This window comes from Pelecanus crispus, chromosome 1, assembly GCF_030463565.1.
Source record: "Pelecanus crispus isolate bPelCri1 chromosome 1, bPelCri1.pri, whole genome shotgun sequence".
Lineage (NCBI taxonomy): Eukaryota > Metazoa > Chordata > Aves > Pelecaniformes > Pelecanidae > Pelecanus > Pelecanus crispus.
In genome coordinates, this window is record NC_134643.1 from 72731822 (window position 1) to 72744894 (window position 13073).

The following is a 13073-nucleotide window of genomic DNA, read 5'->3' on the forward strand; positions in this document are numbered from 1 at the left end:
TGCTGAAGGCTGGGTAACAGATAAGTAGCAGAGCCAAGAATAGCACACAAGTCTCCCACCTTTGCCAGTATCAACCAGCCAATACCAGACTCCAAAATTATTTGTAAATGATACTGTCACAAAGTAATCTGCTAGACAAACGTATACATGAGTTTATTAATTTTGAACCATTACTAAGTACAAATACATGTGGATACCTATTTCCCTATAAAGATTAAAAGCTTCTCTCCATCAACCATGCCAAGCAGTGAGCTCTCATCCTCAATGTGCTTTACGACACCGCAGCATCCTATGACAACATTATTATTCCTAAAATAATTCATAAATACATTGGCAGTTCCACTTAAGTATGCTAGGTAATTTATCATTAGAAAACCGGTTGGTAACACACTCAAAATTTAGTCAACAAGGGTGAAATTTTATCACGTTTTCTCCATAGGAGACAAAATGGGAGAATTTTCCAGGACGCTACCATAATGCTTGATGGCTTTTTCATGCTTCAAAAGTTTTTCTTCAGGAAGACTTCCTCTGAATTCATTGGTGTATTCCTGATTCAGATTGTTGTATCTAGGAGGGAGGATAGGGAAGGAAAATACTAAAATAATCACCCTTTCTGGGATTAGCTTCACCCACTGTTTATTAGGTAATATTTTGCAAGTTACAATGCCATCTGAGTCCTGGACTTCTAAGCAGCCAAAAAAATAGGACAGTGATATGCACTTTCCCAGAACCTTTCAGAACTTCAGGATGAGAAGTGCCAAATGGGATGCAGGTGTTAATAATAGCTGTACCATGTAATTTTAACAAATTTAAAAGAGAAACATTTTTTTTCCTCAGAGAAATTTTAGTGTATTTTTTCTAATTCAGAGTTTTAAAGCCTGATTTACCCCCAATGCTAAATCAGTGTTTATCTGAATAGTCCTCACCCTTTTTTTCTCCCCTCGGGACAATTCTTATTCTTATTATAATTATATTTGACCTCAAAAAACCACATTTCATGTAGGTTTTGGTTGTCTTTTTGAAAAATGAGGTACCTTTGAAGCAAAATACCAATTTAAAATAAAATTTAAAAAACACCCTTTTTTTTTTTTTTCTCCCCAAAGGATGACTGGAGGTCAAATTTCCTGATAAAATATATTAATTTATGGCAAAATTATTTGTTGAGTTCAACATAATTCTATGGCCACTTTTTGACAACCAAAATCTTTTAGTTTTCAGCAGTAAATGTCACAAATGAAAACTTCATTTTACAGAAGAATAAAATCCTGTTTTATAAAAGGAAGACAAAGCACATGCAGGAGAAACATTTCTAATCATGGCTCGGGTCACATTTAAAAGAAGAGAATCAAGAACTAGCCACTGGAATGAATGGACACTTGTTTCTCAGGTTACAATGAAATAGTTGACAAGACACTATGATAATCTTTGGTGCTGCAAAGTTAGTGCTATATGTAATAAAAAAAGCAGTATTTTTCTCAAGAGTTCTAGAAGTACACTGCCCTTGGAAATTTTCTATTATTGTCATCATCAAGTCACTACTTCATCAAGGTTTCTGAAAGATTTCCATAGAACTGCTGCCCAATGTCTAGGAGAGAATGCCACTGACACGTGACCCTTCCCACTCATGGTGACACAGGTTGCTTCCCTCCCTGTTCTTGACTACGAGTTGTTACTTATAACGCTGACAACAGGAAGTTAACTGTTATTAAATGTTCTGGAATACAGGAGGCAGGCCAACTTTCAAACCACCCTGGATGTAAAAGGGGATTGCAGTTGTGAGTTCCTTGCATTTTACAGGCAATATGCAGGGCATTAAACCCAGGCTCTATAGGTGGCATAAAATTGCTTCTTGTGGGGGGGCTAATTGAGCAATTCTATTGCCTCCAGCAGAAAGTTGCTTTTATCTCATTGCCCAGTAAAGTATCAGAAGGCATTTCAGGGTTATTCTGTTGAAACCACTGCATACAGCATTAACCAGTAGCGGTCTGCTGTTTCCTTGCAATCCCTTCGCCTGCTGTCCTATACTAGCTCACTGAGATGACAGCAACATTTTTTTTATGTATATTGGCACAAAGCCAAGTGCAGTGGAGGTCAGTTCCATGACCGAGATATCTTGGTGCTGTGATCTAAACTCCATGCCAACATTATCCTTCTGTAAAGGATAGGATGCTCTTCTTTCTTCAAAGCATTTTTATATCAAGAATACCGCTTAAATACGTAAGGCTAATTACATTTTTTAACCCTACCACATAATTTTTCCTGCAAAATCTCTTCTCAAGGCAGACAAAAAATACTACAGTCTGAACCCTGAACAATAACATACGATCTATCACTACCAATTCCTTATTACACACTAGTTTACAGGTTTTGCCAGAATTTCTACCCATATCTACAAATGAAACATTAAGCTTTCATTTTCTGACACATACCTGTGTGCAATGGTCCAGAACCCCAGGGTGTTCACCATCATTAAGGAAGCCAAGAAGAAGAAGTATCTCTCCAATTTACCTTCATGTAGCAAGTGTGGAAACCAGTTGCCTGGCAAAGCAGACATTTGAAGCAGAATTAGTTTACCTTGCAGGATGAGACGTGGCTCATATGAAAGACACGAAGAAAACTTTGTATAAAACACAATCACAGCAGGTGCTTTGAACCCCCCCTGTAGCTATTTATACAGACTTCATTGTCACAGCATCTATGGTTTTTTGAGTCTACAGTGTACTTTGCTCCTGCTTTGCAGGCAGGCAATAGAGATCTAGAGAAACTAAAGAACTTTTCTAACAAGTCTGAAGTGTCCTGGAAAACCTGGCTCTGCGCAGCTACTACTATAATGATTGGGCGGTCTTCCCTCTATATTATCCTGTGCACATAGCTAAATAAATGTCAAATATGAAAATTTTAGGAAGAGCTAGAATTAAGGTCATCTCTAGAAATCCTTATTCACACCTCTCATGCTTTTAATAGGCCATTCTTAAGGGGGGAAAAAAAAAAGCAGCATAAAAAGCATTTGTTCAGTGCCTTGGATGGTGCTCCATTACCAGGCGCTACCTGACATTTTACTTTACCTTTCTTTACCTTTCTTTCACAGCCTTTAGCTGTGAGTCTGCAACATGTTCTTGTCTTGCACACAGCATTTATTTGCATGAATCAGACCTTTTTCTACCAAGGCTTTTGGGAATAGTGTCTGGGACATTTTGGCAGCTTGAACTCCATTCAGCAGAGGACAGTACCACCTATATACACGCAGAGTCTTCCCTGCTGGTATTCTTGTGTGCTTTAGTTTGTAACTGTATTGCTTTTGATGTTGTCCATTGCAACAAGTCTGCAAACAAGCTCAGGTAGTAAATAACTATGGAAATCAAGATGCTTAAAAAGAAAGCCAGCCCCAGTCACTCTGCATTTGAAGACAATGAGTACCTGAAGTACCATAATCATCTACAGCAAAAACATAAAACTGAGGTGAAAAAGAAGTTACAGTAGATACAGAATATCAGTGAGAGCTCTACAGTGCAGTAATGACCTTCTGCATTATTTGGGAATACAGGTATTTATTGTCTTTGAAGAAGAAAGAGATGCTGTCTTCATTAGCAAGTAGTGAAGTGCAATAGGAGCAAATACAGAGCGTGAAACAGCTGGTGCTGAGAATGTGATGTCCACACTATACACAACGTAGGGGTGTGCACATCAGACCAGTTCCCACTAACAGCTGGAACACATCAGGCACGAGCATTTTTTTAGTTTAGTTCGATCCAAAAGGAATGCAGGTGTTTTGTGCTCCAAGATCCCTCTGTGATGCAAATCAGAGATGATCAGGTGATTCAGATCAAAAGCACACTCCTGATCTGAACTAAAACACCAGCATCAATGTCGCCTTTCTTTGCTCCCTCCAAGTCTGGCATCAAATCCTACCCACCTAAATGGAGTGGCTATTCACCAGCTGATTGACCTAAAAGGGAGAGGAGGAAAACCAGCTGCCTTTGCCATAGCTGGGCTATACAAACCTGATAGCCTTAACTGATCTTTTGGCCACTAAATGCCATCTTTAGCCATCCAATGCCATTCTTAGCTTGTCAAAATTTTCTACTTAGAGAGAAAGCGCACTTCCACAGCCCAGGAGAGCCAGCATTCAAAGGATTACACCCCACCCCCTCACACACATATATTTACATTTTTCTCTTTCCTCCACATCTTAGAGTTGTAAACACATTTCTTTTCAAAGCAGTTACCTTTAGCTCTCCTGGGATTAACAGAGAACAACTGCCATCAGTGCAGCAGTTTTCCCTAACTCCTCTGCAGTTTGCTCCGTGCCACGTTACCTTTCTGCCTGTCACAGAGCGGCACCACCTCACCTCTGCGTGCGCGGTTCCTTTTGTAGTATTATCTCAGAGCAAGTTTTAAAACGTATCATTTAACATTGTCAGTTGACTGAGCTCCTAGGTGCTATAACTTCATTTTAGTAGCTTATAAACTTTTACTGTCATAATTCACAATCAGGTAGTTTTTCATTTCACATCCCCCAGTGGCCAATAGAAGTCACAGAGAGACCGCGTGTATCTGATGAAAGAGAAAGCACGCATGGGGTTCGGCGCTACAGCTTGTCAAAGCAGAGTTCACACTGTCTGCTAGGTTATTTACATCGGCTAGGCTAACTATATGAGCAGCAGGAGCTTCCTAATGGAACGGCATTTACAATGAAACCTGAACAGAAAATATGTACTTAAAAATAGCACTGAGCGATAAAAAGGAAAAAAAAAAAAAAAAAAAAAAAAAAAAAGAAGAATTTAGCAGCTTCTGAGAGAACGGAGGAAAACGGACCTTTGAAACTGTCTTAACACTAGCAAAGGCACCATATTGAAATGCTGAAAGTGGGAATGTTGGTTTTACCAGGGTGGCAGGGCAGCCCAGCAAGAGATCTGGGTTCTGCCCCCACTTCACCACTGGTCTCCTCCATGGCCTGGGTCAAAGATCATTACTCTGTCTCCTCTCTGCTTCTTTTAGTGATTGCCAGTGTTTAAACAGTGAGGCCAGAATAACAACACAAAGCCTTTGGAAAAATCCCATATTATAAATGAGCAACAGCATAGGCAGGGACACAATTAGATTGGGCATGGTAAGATTCCAGCTCCCATAGCGCTGTCTCTCTCTTTCTCTCTCTCTAGTTTACTGCTCTATCCAAAGCAAGAGGTAGGAGCAAGGCTTTCTTTTCCTTTCAGTGACGGGCAACAAGGTTTGTCAGGGGTGCTTTTCTCTACAGAGAAACAGGGGTGGCAGCAGTCCTAGAGATATCCAGACTTATCTTACTGCTGATACGCATTTTCACCAGTGAATACAGCAAAGATCAATGTAACCACTTCCTATTTTTAGCCAAAACCACTTACTTATCTTTTTTTTTTTTTTTTTCCCTTTCCTTTTCAAATGGAAGTTGGTTTTCCATGAAAGAGGGGATAAACCTGAACTACATTTACTTCTACTTACACTCATTGCACAAAGAATCCTCTGCTGGCAGGAAGTCTTGGGAGAACAGCCGTCGGTGTTAAAACATCAGCCATGTGTTTCAGGCAGCAAAACTCCCTTTAGACGCTTTCACGGCTTACCCCACTAACACTTTCCACAAGCTGTCTGCAGACTACAGCACCCTCCACTGACTGGGTTTGGGGTTCATACTTTCAGGATTTTACTCTCAGCCATGAATGTCAGGAACCTATTGGGCCAGTTTGTTTGTTTTTGCTGGAGTAAGATGCCCTGGGCACTATTGTGTTTGAAGAGTCCAGCACTTTCTCACCCTTGAATCAACATGCAATATGCTAACAATTCACTTTCCCCCAAAAGACACTGCTTTTGGGTTCTGTCAATCCTTTACTTTTCTATGGAGATTGCCAACAGAAGTGCCAATTACAAGGTTGGTTTGTCACATAGATAATTGTTCACTGGGAATTAACTTTCTACAACAAGCTCCAGAGTTCCATTTTTATTCCAACAATGGAAATACTTTGTAGCATGAATCACCACAGAAAATCAGAAGTTTCCTTTAGCTGTGTATATTTTAAAAAGCCTTTTCTTATTGGTTAGGGGTGAATTGGTTATGCATTTGATGGCAAATTTAGAACAAATTAGAAGATTAAGTCTAGGTACAGTCAGTTCCTCAACCATACGTCGTTGAAATAAAGTGCCTGGTAAACTTTCACTGATATTTTGCAGTCCTATCGATTTTGTATCAAAAATGCTCAGGTAGTACAAGAGGGAGGAATATTATACAACACCAAGAGAAAATACCTGATCCTACCAACAGAGGCAGAAAAATAGGTGAAGTAGGGATTAGGACACGGACAAAAACACTTTCTTGGGCTGTTTCTGGTGGATGACTGACAGCCACAAACTGTCGGCAATACTAGCCATCAAAGACGACGTGGAAAGGGCTGTAAGCCTGTCTTTGACATATACTAGTGCACACAAGGTATCTGTCACTATGATGGCACTCTTGGAGCTCTCAAGGGATTCACAACAAGCCCCAGAGTTGCATAGGAAGGCATTCAGTTTGTTCACAGAATAACACCATCAGATTTTAGTATTGGGAAAACACAGAGGACAGAGCAAAACAGTCACATTCCAGAAGCTGGTCTATTCTGTATGATTCCCGCATTTTTACAGCTATCCTGTGACCTAGACTATGATTATAGAAAAATTTAATTAATATCTTAGGATTGTATTGCCTTTCATCATTTCATCAAGTTAGTGGGCATATATTTAGTGTTTAATCAAATCCAAATTAAAGTCTCAGTCTGCCTCTAATCCTTATTAGCTAAGTAGGCACCAGTGGACACCACCATCTGGACTGCAAGAAATATCCTTTAGCTTTATCATGTTTGGCATTTAGAATCACACAAGGCTACAAACTGAAAAAAACATAAATCCACAAAAAAACCCAAAACCCTGTTCTCCAAATACAAGCAGGAAAACTGTGTCTGGGACAGTTTCCTTCCTCTGACCTTTTTTTTCCCCCCCTTACATATTTACGTTAATATTTTTAGAGAAATGTATTCTGAAATGATTGGCATAGGAGGACAGGTTTTGTCTTGCATCTTCTTCTGTTAAAATGTTAGGAGAGGTAAGAGATCCAAAAGAAAGCAGTTTCCCAGCTTGTACTGAAAATATCACTGTCACCCGTCATCTGTTTGCACTCGTCAGATTTTTTAAAAAGTCTTATTTTATCATATTCACACCATCCTCCATAGATGCGTTAAAAATGATTAATGCAGCTTTGACTGTGACTGATATCTGATCAACTTTGCCAATAAAAACCCAAATAAAATTCTAAACTAGTGACATGAAATAGGATATAAAAATGTTTAAATTTTGTCAACACCCTCTGTGCTACAGCACTTCAAAATACACACTGGAGGATCTACTTCACTGCATCCTGAATTGCTTCATGGCAAACATGATCTCATTGCTTAGAGATGGGAGAACCAGAAATAGTCTTGGCTCGGGTTTTAGTGAAACAAGAATCATGGGACAAGACAAAAGCACCCATAGCCTGAGAGTTGCACACTAAGCCTTGTTAAATCTTACAAAACCATTGCATAAACACTATCATCTTCTTTCAGCAAAAGAGAAAGAACTTTGGTCTTCCAATATAAATAAATCAGTTCAGCTTTTTTTTTTTTTTGGGGGGGTGGGGGGGGTGGGGGAAGGAAGTTCCAGTTGATTTGCTTTACCCCCAGTTCCATAACTTGTCCGGATACCAAATGTTTTACAAGCTCTTAAAACAGAGCTGAAAGAAATACCAAATGTGAGTAATGAGCTTCATTTGTGTCATTTGACCTAAGAGAGTTCACAATCTTATTCTCTGAAGTGCTGCCATCTTCAGAGGGTTCCATAGGTAACCATTAGGTTTTATAAATTAAAAAATTATTATTTTGCTTAACTTAAGCTTTTCATCACAAGCAAAGAACACTGCAAGAAGCACAATGGAAAATTTTGGAAAAAATACAGATGGAACAAGAGAATTTTGTATATAACATTTCCTGTCAAACTAGGAGAAAAACAAAACCATGCCTAAATGCCTCTTTGGTTTTGTTATAGTCTATACCCAGCTCCAGAAGTCTGATCCAAAGACTACTTTAATTTGTGAGTCAGCAGGACAAAAGTCTAGCTGGGATGAGTAGAGCAATACTCTAAGTCTTCAGTCTGAAGCATTATAACACAAATGAAGATGCAGGAATATCTCCATTATTTACAAGCTGTGAATTGCATGAATTGTGGTAACTTGGAATAATTAACCTCATTCAAGCAGGGAACACTGGGAAAATGATACCCAGTGAGATTCAACTTATTTTTAGAAATAAAATGTGAGAGCCCAATAATATGTTGTTTACATACTAATGGGGAAAATAATCTCTAATGCTTCTAACTAGAGCAACAGAGCAAACATTAAACATTTTTCACTATATTTTCTCTAAAGCTTTTCCGGTTTTGCAGAGGACTTCCCCTATTTAGGGGCTAATTCAGTCCCAGTACAGCACCTTAATCTGAATACAGACCGCCAGAGAATCCCTTGAAAATTTAAGGGTGACCTTTGCCCAGGATAATGGTGTGGTCAATTCCATCTACAGGAATGGCAGGTCTGACAAAGTTAAATAAAGGCATAAGTTATACCTTTTTTTTTCCAAAGCTAAGTAGAGAAGTTTGCCACCCAACTTCATAAAAGTGAGGAGTATTTTAGCCAGGAAACTTTTTCAGTTTGCTCAAAAATCTTGAGCAAAAAGGCTTAGAACATGGCAACTGCAGTCTGGAGAATTTGGAGAGTTCAGGCCTTTTGCTCCCAGCCACGATAAGAATTTGAAGGCTCTGATAAAACAGTATTTCTGCAAGAAATGAACATTTTCTTTTTTGAATCAATTAAATGTTTTCATACAGATTACAGAAAAAGAATAAATCACCTTGATATAAAATTAGACAAAAATCTACTGAATTGCAAATCAAATGCAAAAAATTATTTACTCTATTGCTTTGTATAAAAATATTCTATAAAGGAATAAATTACAGACATAGTGGCACAACATAATCAAAATGTTTTGATGTTGACATTATGCTTATTTATAAATATTTAATTATATCCAAAGTTAAATTACAGTAACATATGTCAATTTTTCTAAAACAAAATATTTCAACTTTATCAAAATTAATAATTTCCATACATTTGGGGGAGGGGAAGAAAAAAAAAGTCAGCAACACGGTCTTTCTTGAAGTGTTACTTTCATTCAACCCATATTACCCAATGAAAAAAAGTCTGTTCCACTGGGAGACATTCAAGGAGCTCTGCTCTCCACACTGGATGCCTAGGTACTTAATAGTTCTTTGCCCGATTCATTTGGGTAAGCATTCCTGGGTTTTGCCCATCTCTAGGTGATGCTTTTATACCTTGCAATAAAATTTTAATTGAATTGTTAACTTAAAATCAGCACTGCATGTCAAAGAACCATTCATTTGTTCAGATCTTGCAAGTAGGAATCAAAATTTCTTGTCACACTTTCAAAAAACCCACTTCCCCTTGTTTTTCAGTTACATGGTTCTTTATGTAGGAAAGAGAAGAACCCAAAACTTAACCATGAGCAGTTACAAAATTCTGCAGCTGTGATAATTGCAATGGTGTTGTGCATTAGGGCCAGCAGTTGTGCTCTTCAAGAGAGCAGTTCTCTGTAATGCAGTAACAACGAAGCTTATCAGTGGAAAGCATCTTTAGAAGTACTGCTTCAGCAAGGGGAACTATTTCAGATATGTGAACAAAGGGATCACTGTCCTTCAGTTCAAGAACTCAAGTACTTTACTTTTTAAATTTACTTATGAAAAAACTCTTTTCTGTACTGAACAAAGATTCATCAGCAAAGGAAAAAGGCCAAGAGTTTCTTAAAGTCTTATCTTGAAAGTCAGCAACCCAGAAAAATCTCCAGTTCAGGGCTTACACTAAATACTCCGCAACAGGCTGAATCTGAAATAACTCTGTGAATTGCAGTATTCATCTGCAAATGGGTAAAACCACAGTGAGACCATATTGTCACAGAATCTAGTTCTTCCAGTAGCTGGGCAAGGAGAGAAACGTAAAAAAGGCAAGACAGAAGTAGTGAGCCTAGGGTACCAAATTCCCTAGACAGCTATGAAACACTCAACCCAACCACCTTTCCCCTACAACACTGTGGAACAGAAAGAAAGGCATGTTCTCCATTCTTTGAAGCACTAATCTGCTCTCATGGCCAGAGGCTTCCACGTAAACATGGCTAACATGAATGTACTTCTTCAAAAACATGAACAGGTCCTTCCTAGACAATTTGTTTTTCTTGTCTTCCAGAACAGAAGTATAGAGATTGGAGGTGAGGGCTTCCTGCAAGATGCCATCCTCTAATTACTCCAACCATCAAAACTAAGATGACTCATTAAAATTGGATGAATACAGCTGGAAGGCTATTTCCTATCTTAATTCCATCTTAATTGTGAGAGCAAATCAATAAAACTTTGGCATCCCCTTTAATTTTGCTGCCTAATTCTTCAAATCAATATTAGAAAACTGCTCAGGAACACTGGTCATGAGCATACTCTTACCTTGAGTGCCTGCATGGGCTGTCTGAACAAAGAAAGCTCCCATAAAGCAGCCAGCTCCATTAAAAAGAGTTAAAAAATGCATGGAAATCCCTCTAATTCTTTCTGGCACAAGCCGGAATGAAAGTAAGGAACCTTAGAAAGGAAGCAGATACAGTTACAGGTTAAAAAAAAAGTAAATTATGGTAGAAGATAAACAAGACAGAAAAAAATCCAAAGTGTCTCTAATAGGAACTTTCCGTATTTTACATGGAGAAGTACTTGCTGCAGAAGGGCAATCAGACTTGTTAGTATGCACCCTATTAACAGAGGATTATCCAAACTGTTTAAATGAATATCCATAATAAATGATCCCACATACAACTATTGATATTCCACAGGTACGTAAAAATCTTTCACCCAGACAACTGCTTTCACCTTTTCACCTCAGGCATAGCAAGACAAGAGAAACACCACCACAGTCAGCAAGCGTGAAGACAGCAGATGGATATTTAACTGCAGGACAGTGGGACCTCGTATGCCAGAGCCAATGCAGCGTGGCCACTAGTAAATACTTGCAAAATCCAGAGCTCTACCTTAACGTGGACAGTTACCTTACTTTAACTTAAGGCTGGGCAATGCTCCTTTACCCCACAGAACAACCCCCAGAGTCACTGGCTAATTTTTAAGACGTCGTTCTTCATTTTCTTGCCAGAAGACTAAACCAGATGAAGCAACAGCTTTGGTGGTGAGGGGGAGCTGTGGCATGCCATTGTAGCATGGATGACTACAAATAATCTAACCAGTTGTAATTTGGCTAAACTAGGTTAGAGTAACAGTAAGTCTTTATGATAGCTGTTCTTTTTGAGTCACTTTCCTTGATTATCAAAACCTTGTTTCCTAATTTTACACCCTGAGCCCCCATCCACACTTGTTCTCCAAGCTGTAGTGTCTCCCAACCTACTTTATTAGTTGAGTTTGAATGACCTCCAGCTTGAGAAACTTGTCAGCAGAGGATCCTATTTGGATGCTGAGTTGCCTGAAGCATCTCTGAATACAAATGAAACTTTGCAATCACCATCTTCCACCCGTTTTAATTTGGATGTCCAAATGAGAGCATTGGAAACATATTAAAGAAAAGAAAAAAAATACCATGGGCAGTGGTTTTTCCTTGTTCACAATAGGAACCAAAAGCCTGAGGGCAAGATAAAGCAGGTGAGCCTGGGACACCATCTGTAGATGCAACAGTACAGTCTGAAACATTGTACGGTCAGTGTCCTAGCTAATTTGAATCACTAAGAGCCTAAAAAGTTTTTGGTTATTCCTCCCTTCTAAAAGCAGGGGTGCAAAACATGCATCTTGGCCAAATTCTGCTTGGGTAATTGCATCCTACTTACCTAAATTACCCCCGCTGCTTCAATTGTATATTCCGTTCCTCGCTTCTCCCATGGTGCTGCTGTGAACTATTAAACAGCTGTTGCATTTCACCCTGGAGACTATTGCATTTCATCAGTGGGTGAAGTGATCCCCAATATATCCTTTAACTAACAGAGCTGTTAGTTACAAGGCTTCCCTTTTCTAAGTGCTTTGAGACATGTTGATGGGCAGATGATATTCTTGCAGCACTTCACCAAACAGTGCAAATCTGCTAACCCTTTGTAGGGCAAAGCAGTTACAGTGCACCAGACGGCTTGGACACTGGCAGTAACACAGCTGCTGCGGCCAGCAGGCTGGCTGCCCATCACCAGCAATCTCATGCACTGTGGGGGCAAATGTCTACTAATATTGTCCCACAGGATGGAGTTGTTTTGTTTGTTTGTTTGGAGTTTTTTTGTGGCAGTATTTTTTGGGGGGTTTTGTGGTGTTCTTTGGTTTTTAGGTAGTTTTGTGGTTTTGGGTTTTTGGGTTTTTTTGGTTTTTTTTTTTAAATCTTTGGGTTTTAAAAGAGTAGTTTCCTAGTTTAAACAAGCTAAGGTTACAAATTCAAGCTGTCAGAGGCCTGAGAGATCTTACATTCTAACATTGCAGAGGAAAGCAATTATTTTATCATGGTTTTATTTTATTTTTTAAAGGCTACCTCAGTACTAGGGAAACATTAAATGCTGATATTATTTTAAGAGATGCCACCTGAAGCAGATGATTATATAAAACTCCTATCAACAAGATAATGAAATATATTATATAAACACAACTGTAAGTATCAGGGCTCAAATGTAGATAAAGAGTTCAATATGCCAATTCTAGCTCCTCTGACCAAGCACTTCAGAAATGAGATATCTCCTCTCTTCCCTCTAATTACAAGTGTGAACATTTCTCTCTTCAACTTGGATCATGTACTTTCAGGTCAAATAAATTATTATGATAATTGAATTTGACCTTCTGCATAACAAAGGCAGTAAAATGTCAGGAAAGGTGAAACAACTATTTAAGTGTCTAGGCTGTCATTACTATCCATGGAGATCCACTGAATGGTTCCTGAACAGCAATTCAGTTCAAATTGA

At 38.8% G+C, this 13073-nt stretch overlaps 1 protein-coding gene across 1 annotated transcript in view; it reads right to left on the reverse strand.

The window, feature by feature from the left end:
• Window positions 1-422: 422 nt before the first annotated feature.
• Window positions 423-13073, reverse strand: part of SLC15A5 (solute carrier family 15 member 5) — a 35184-nt gene continuing 22533 nt past the window's right edge. The window contains exons 7-9 of the mRNA XM_075727879.1: window positions 10597-10728; window positions 2430-2538; window positions 423-567 (exon numbers count right to left, since the gene is read on the reverse strand). Of these exons, the coding sequence (XP_075583994.1) occupies window positions 423-567; window positions 2430-2538; window positions 10597-10728 (386 nt within the window). The remainder of the gene's footprint in view (window positions 568-2429; window positions 2539-10596; window positions 10729-13073) is intronic.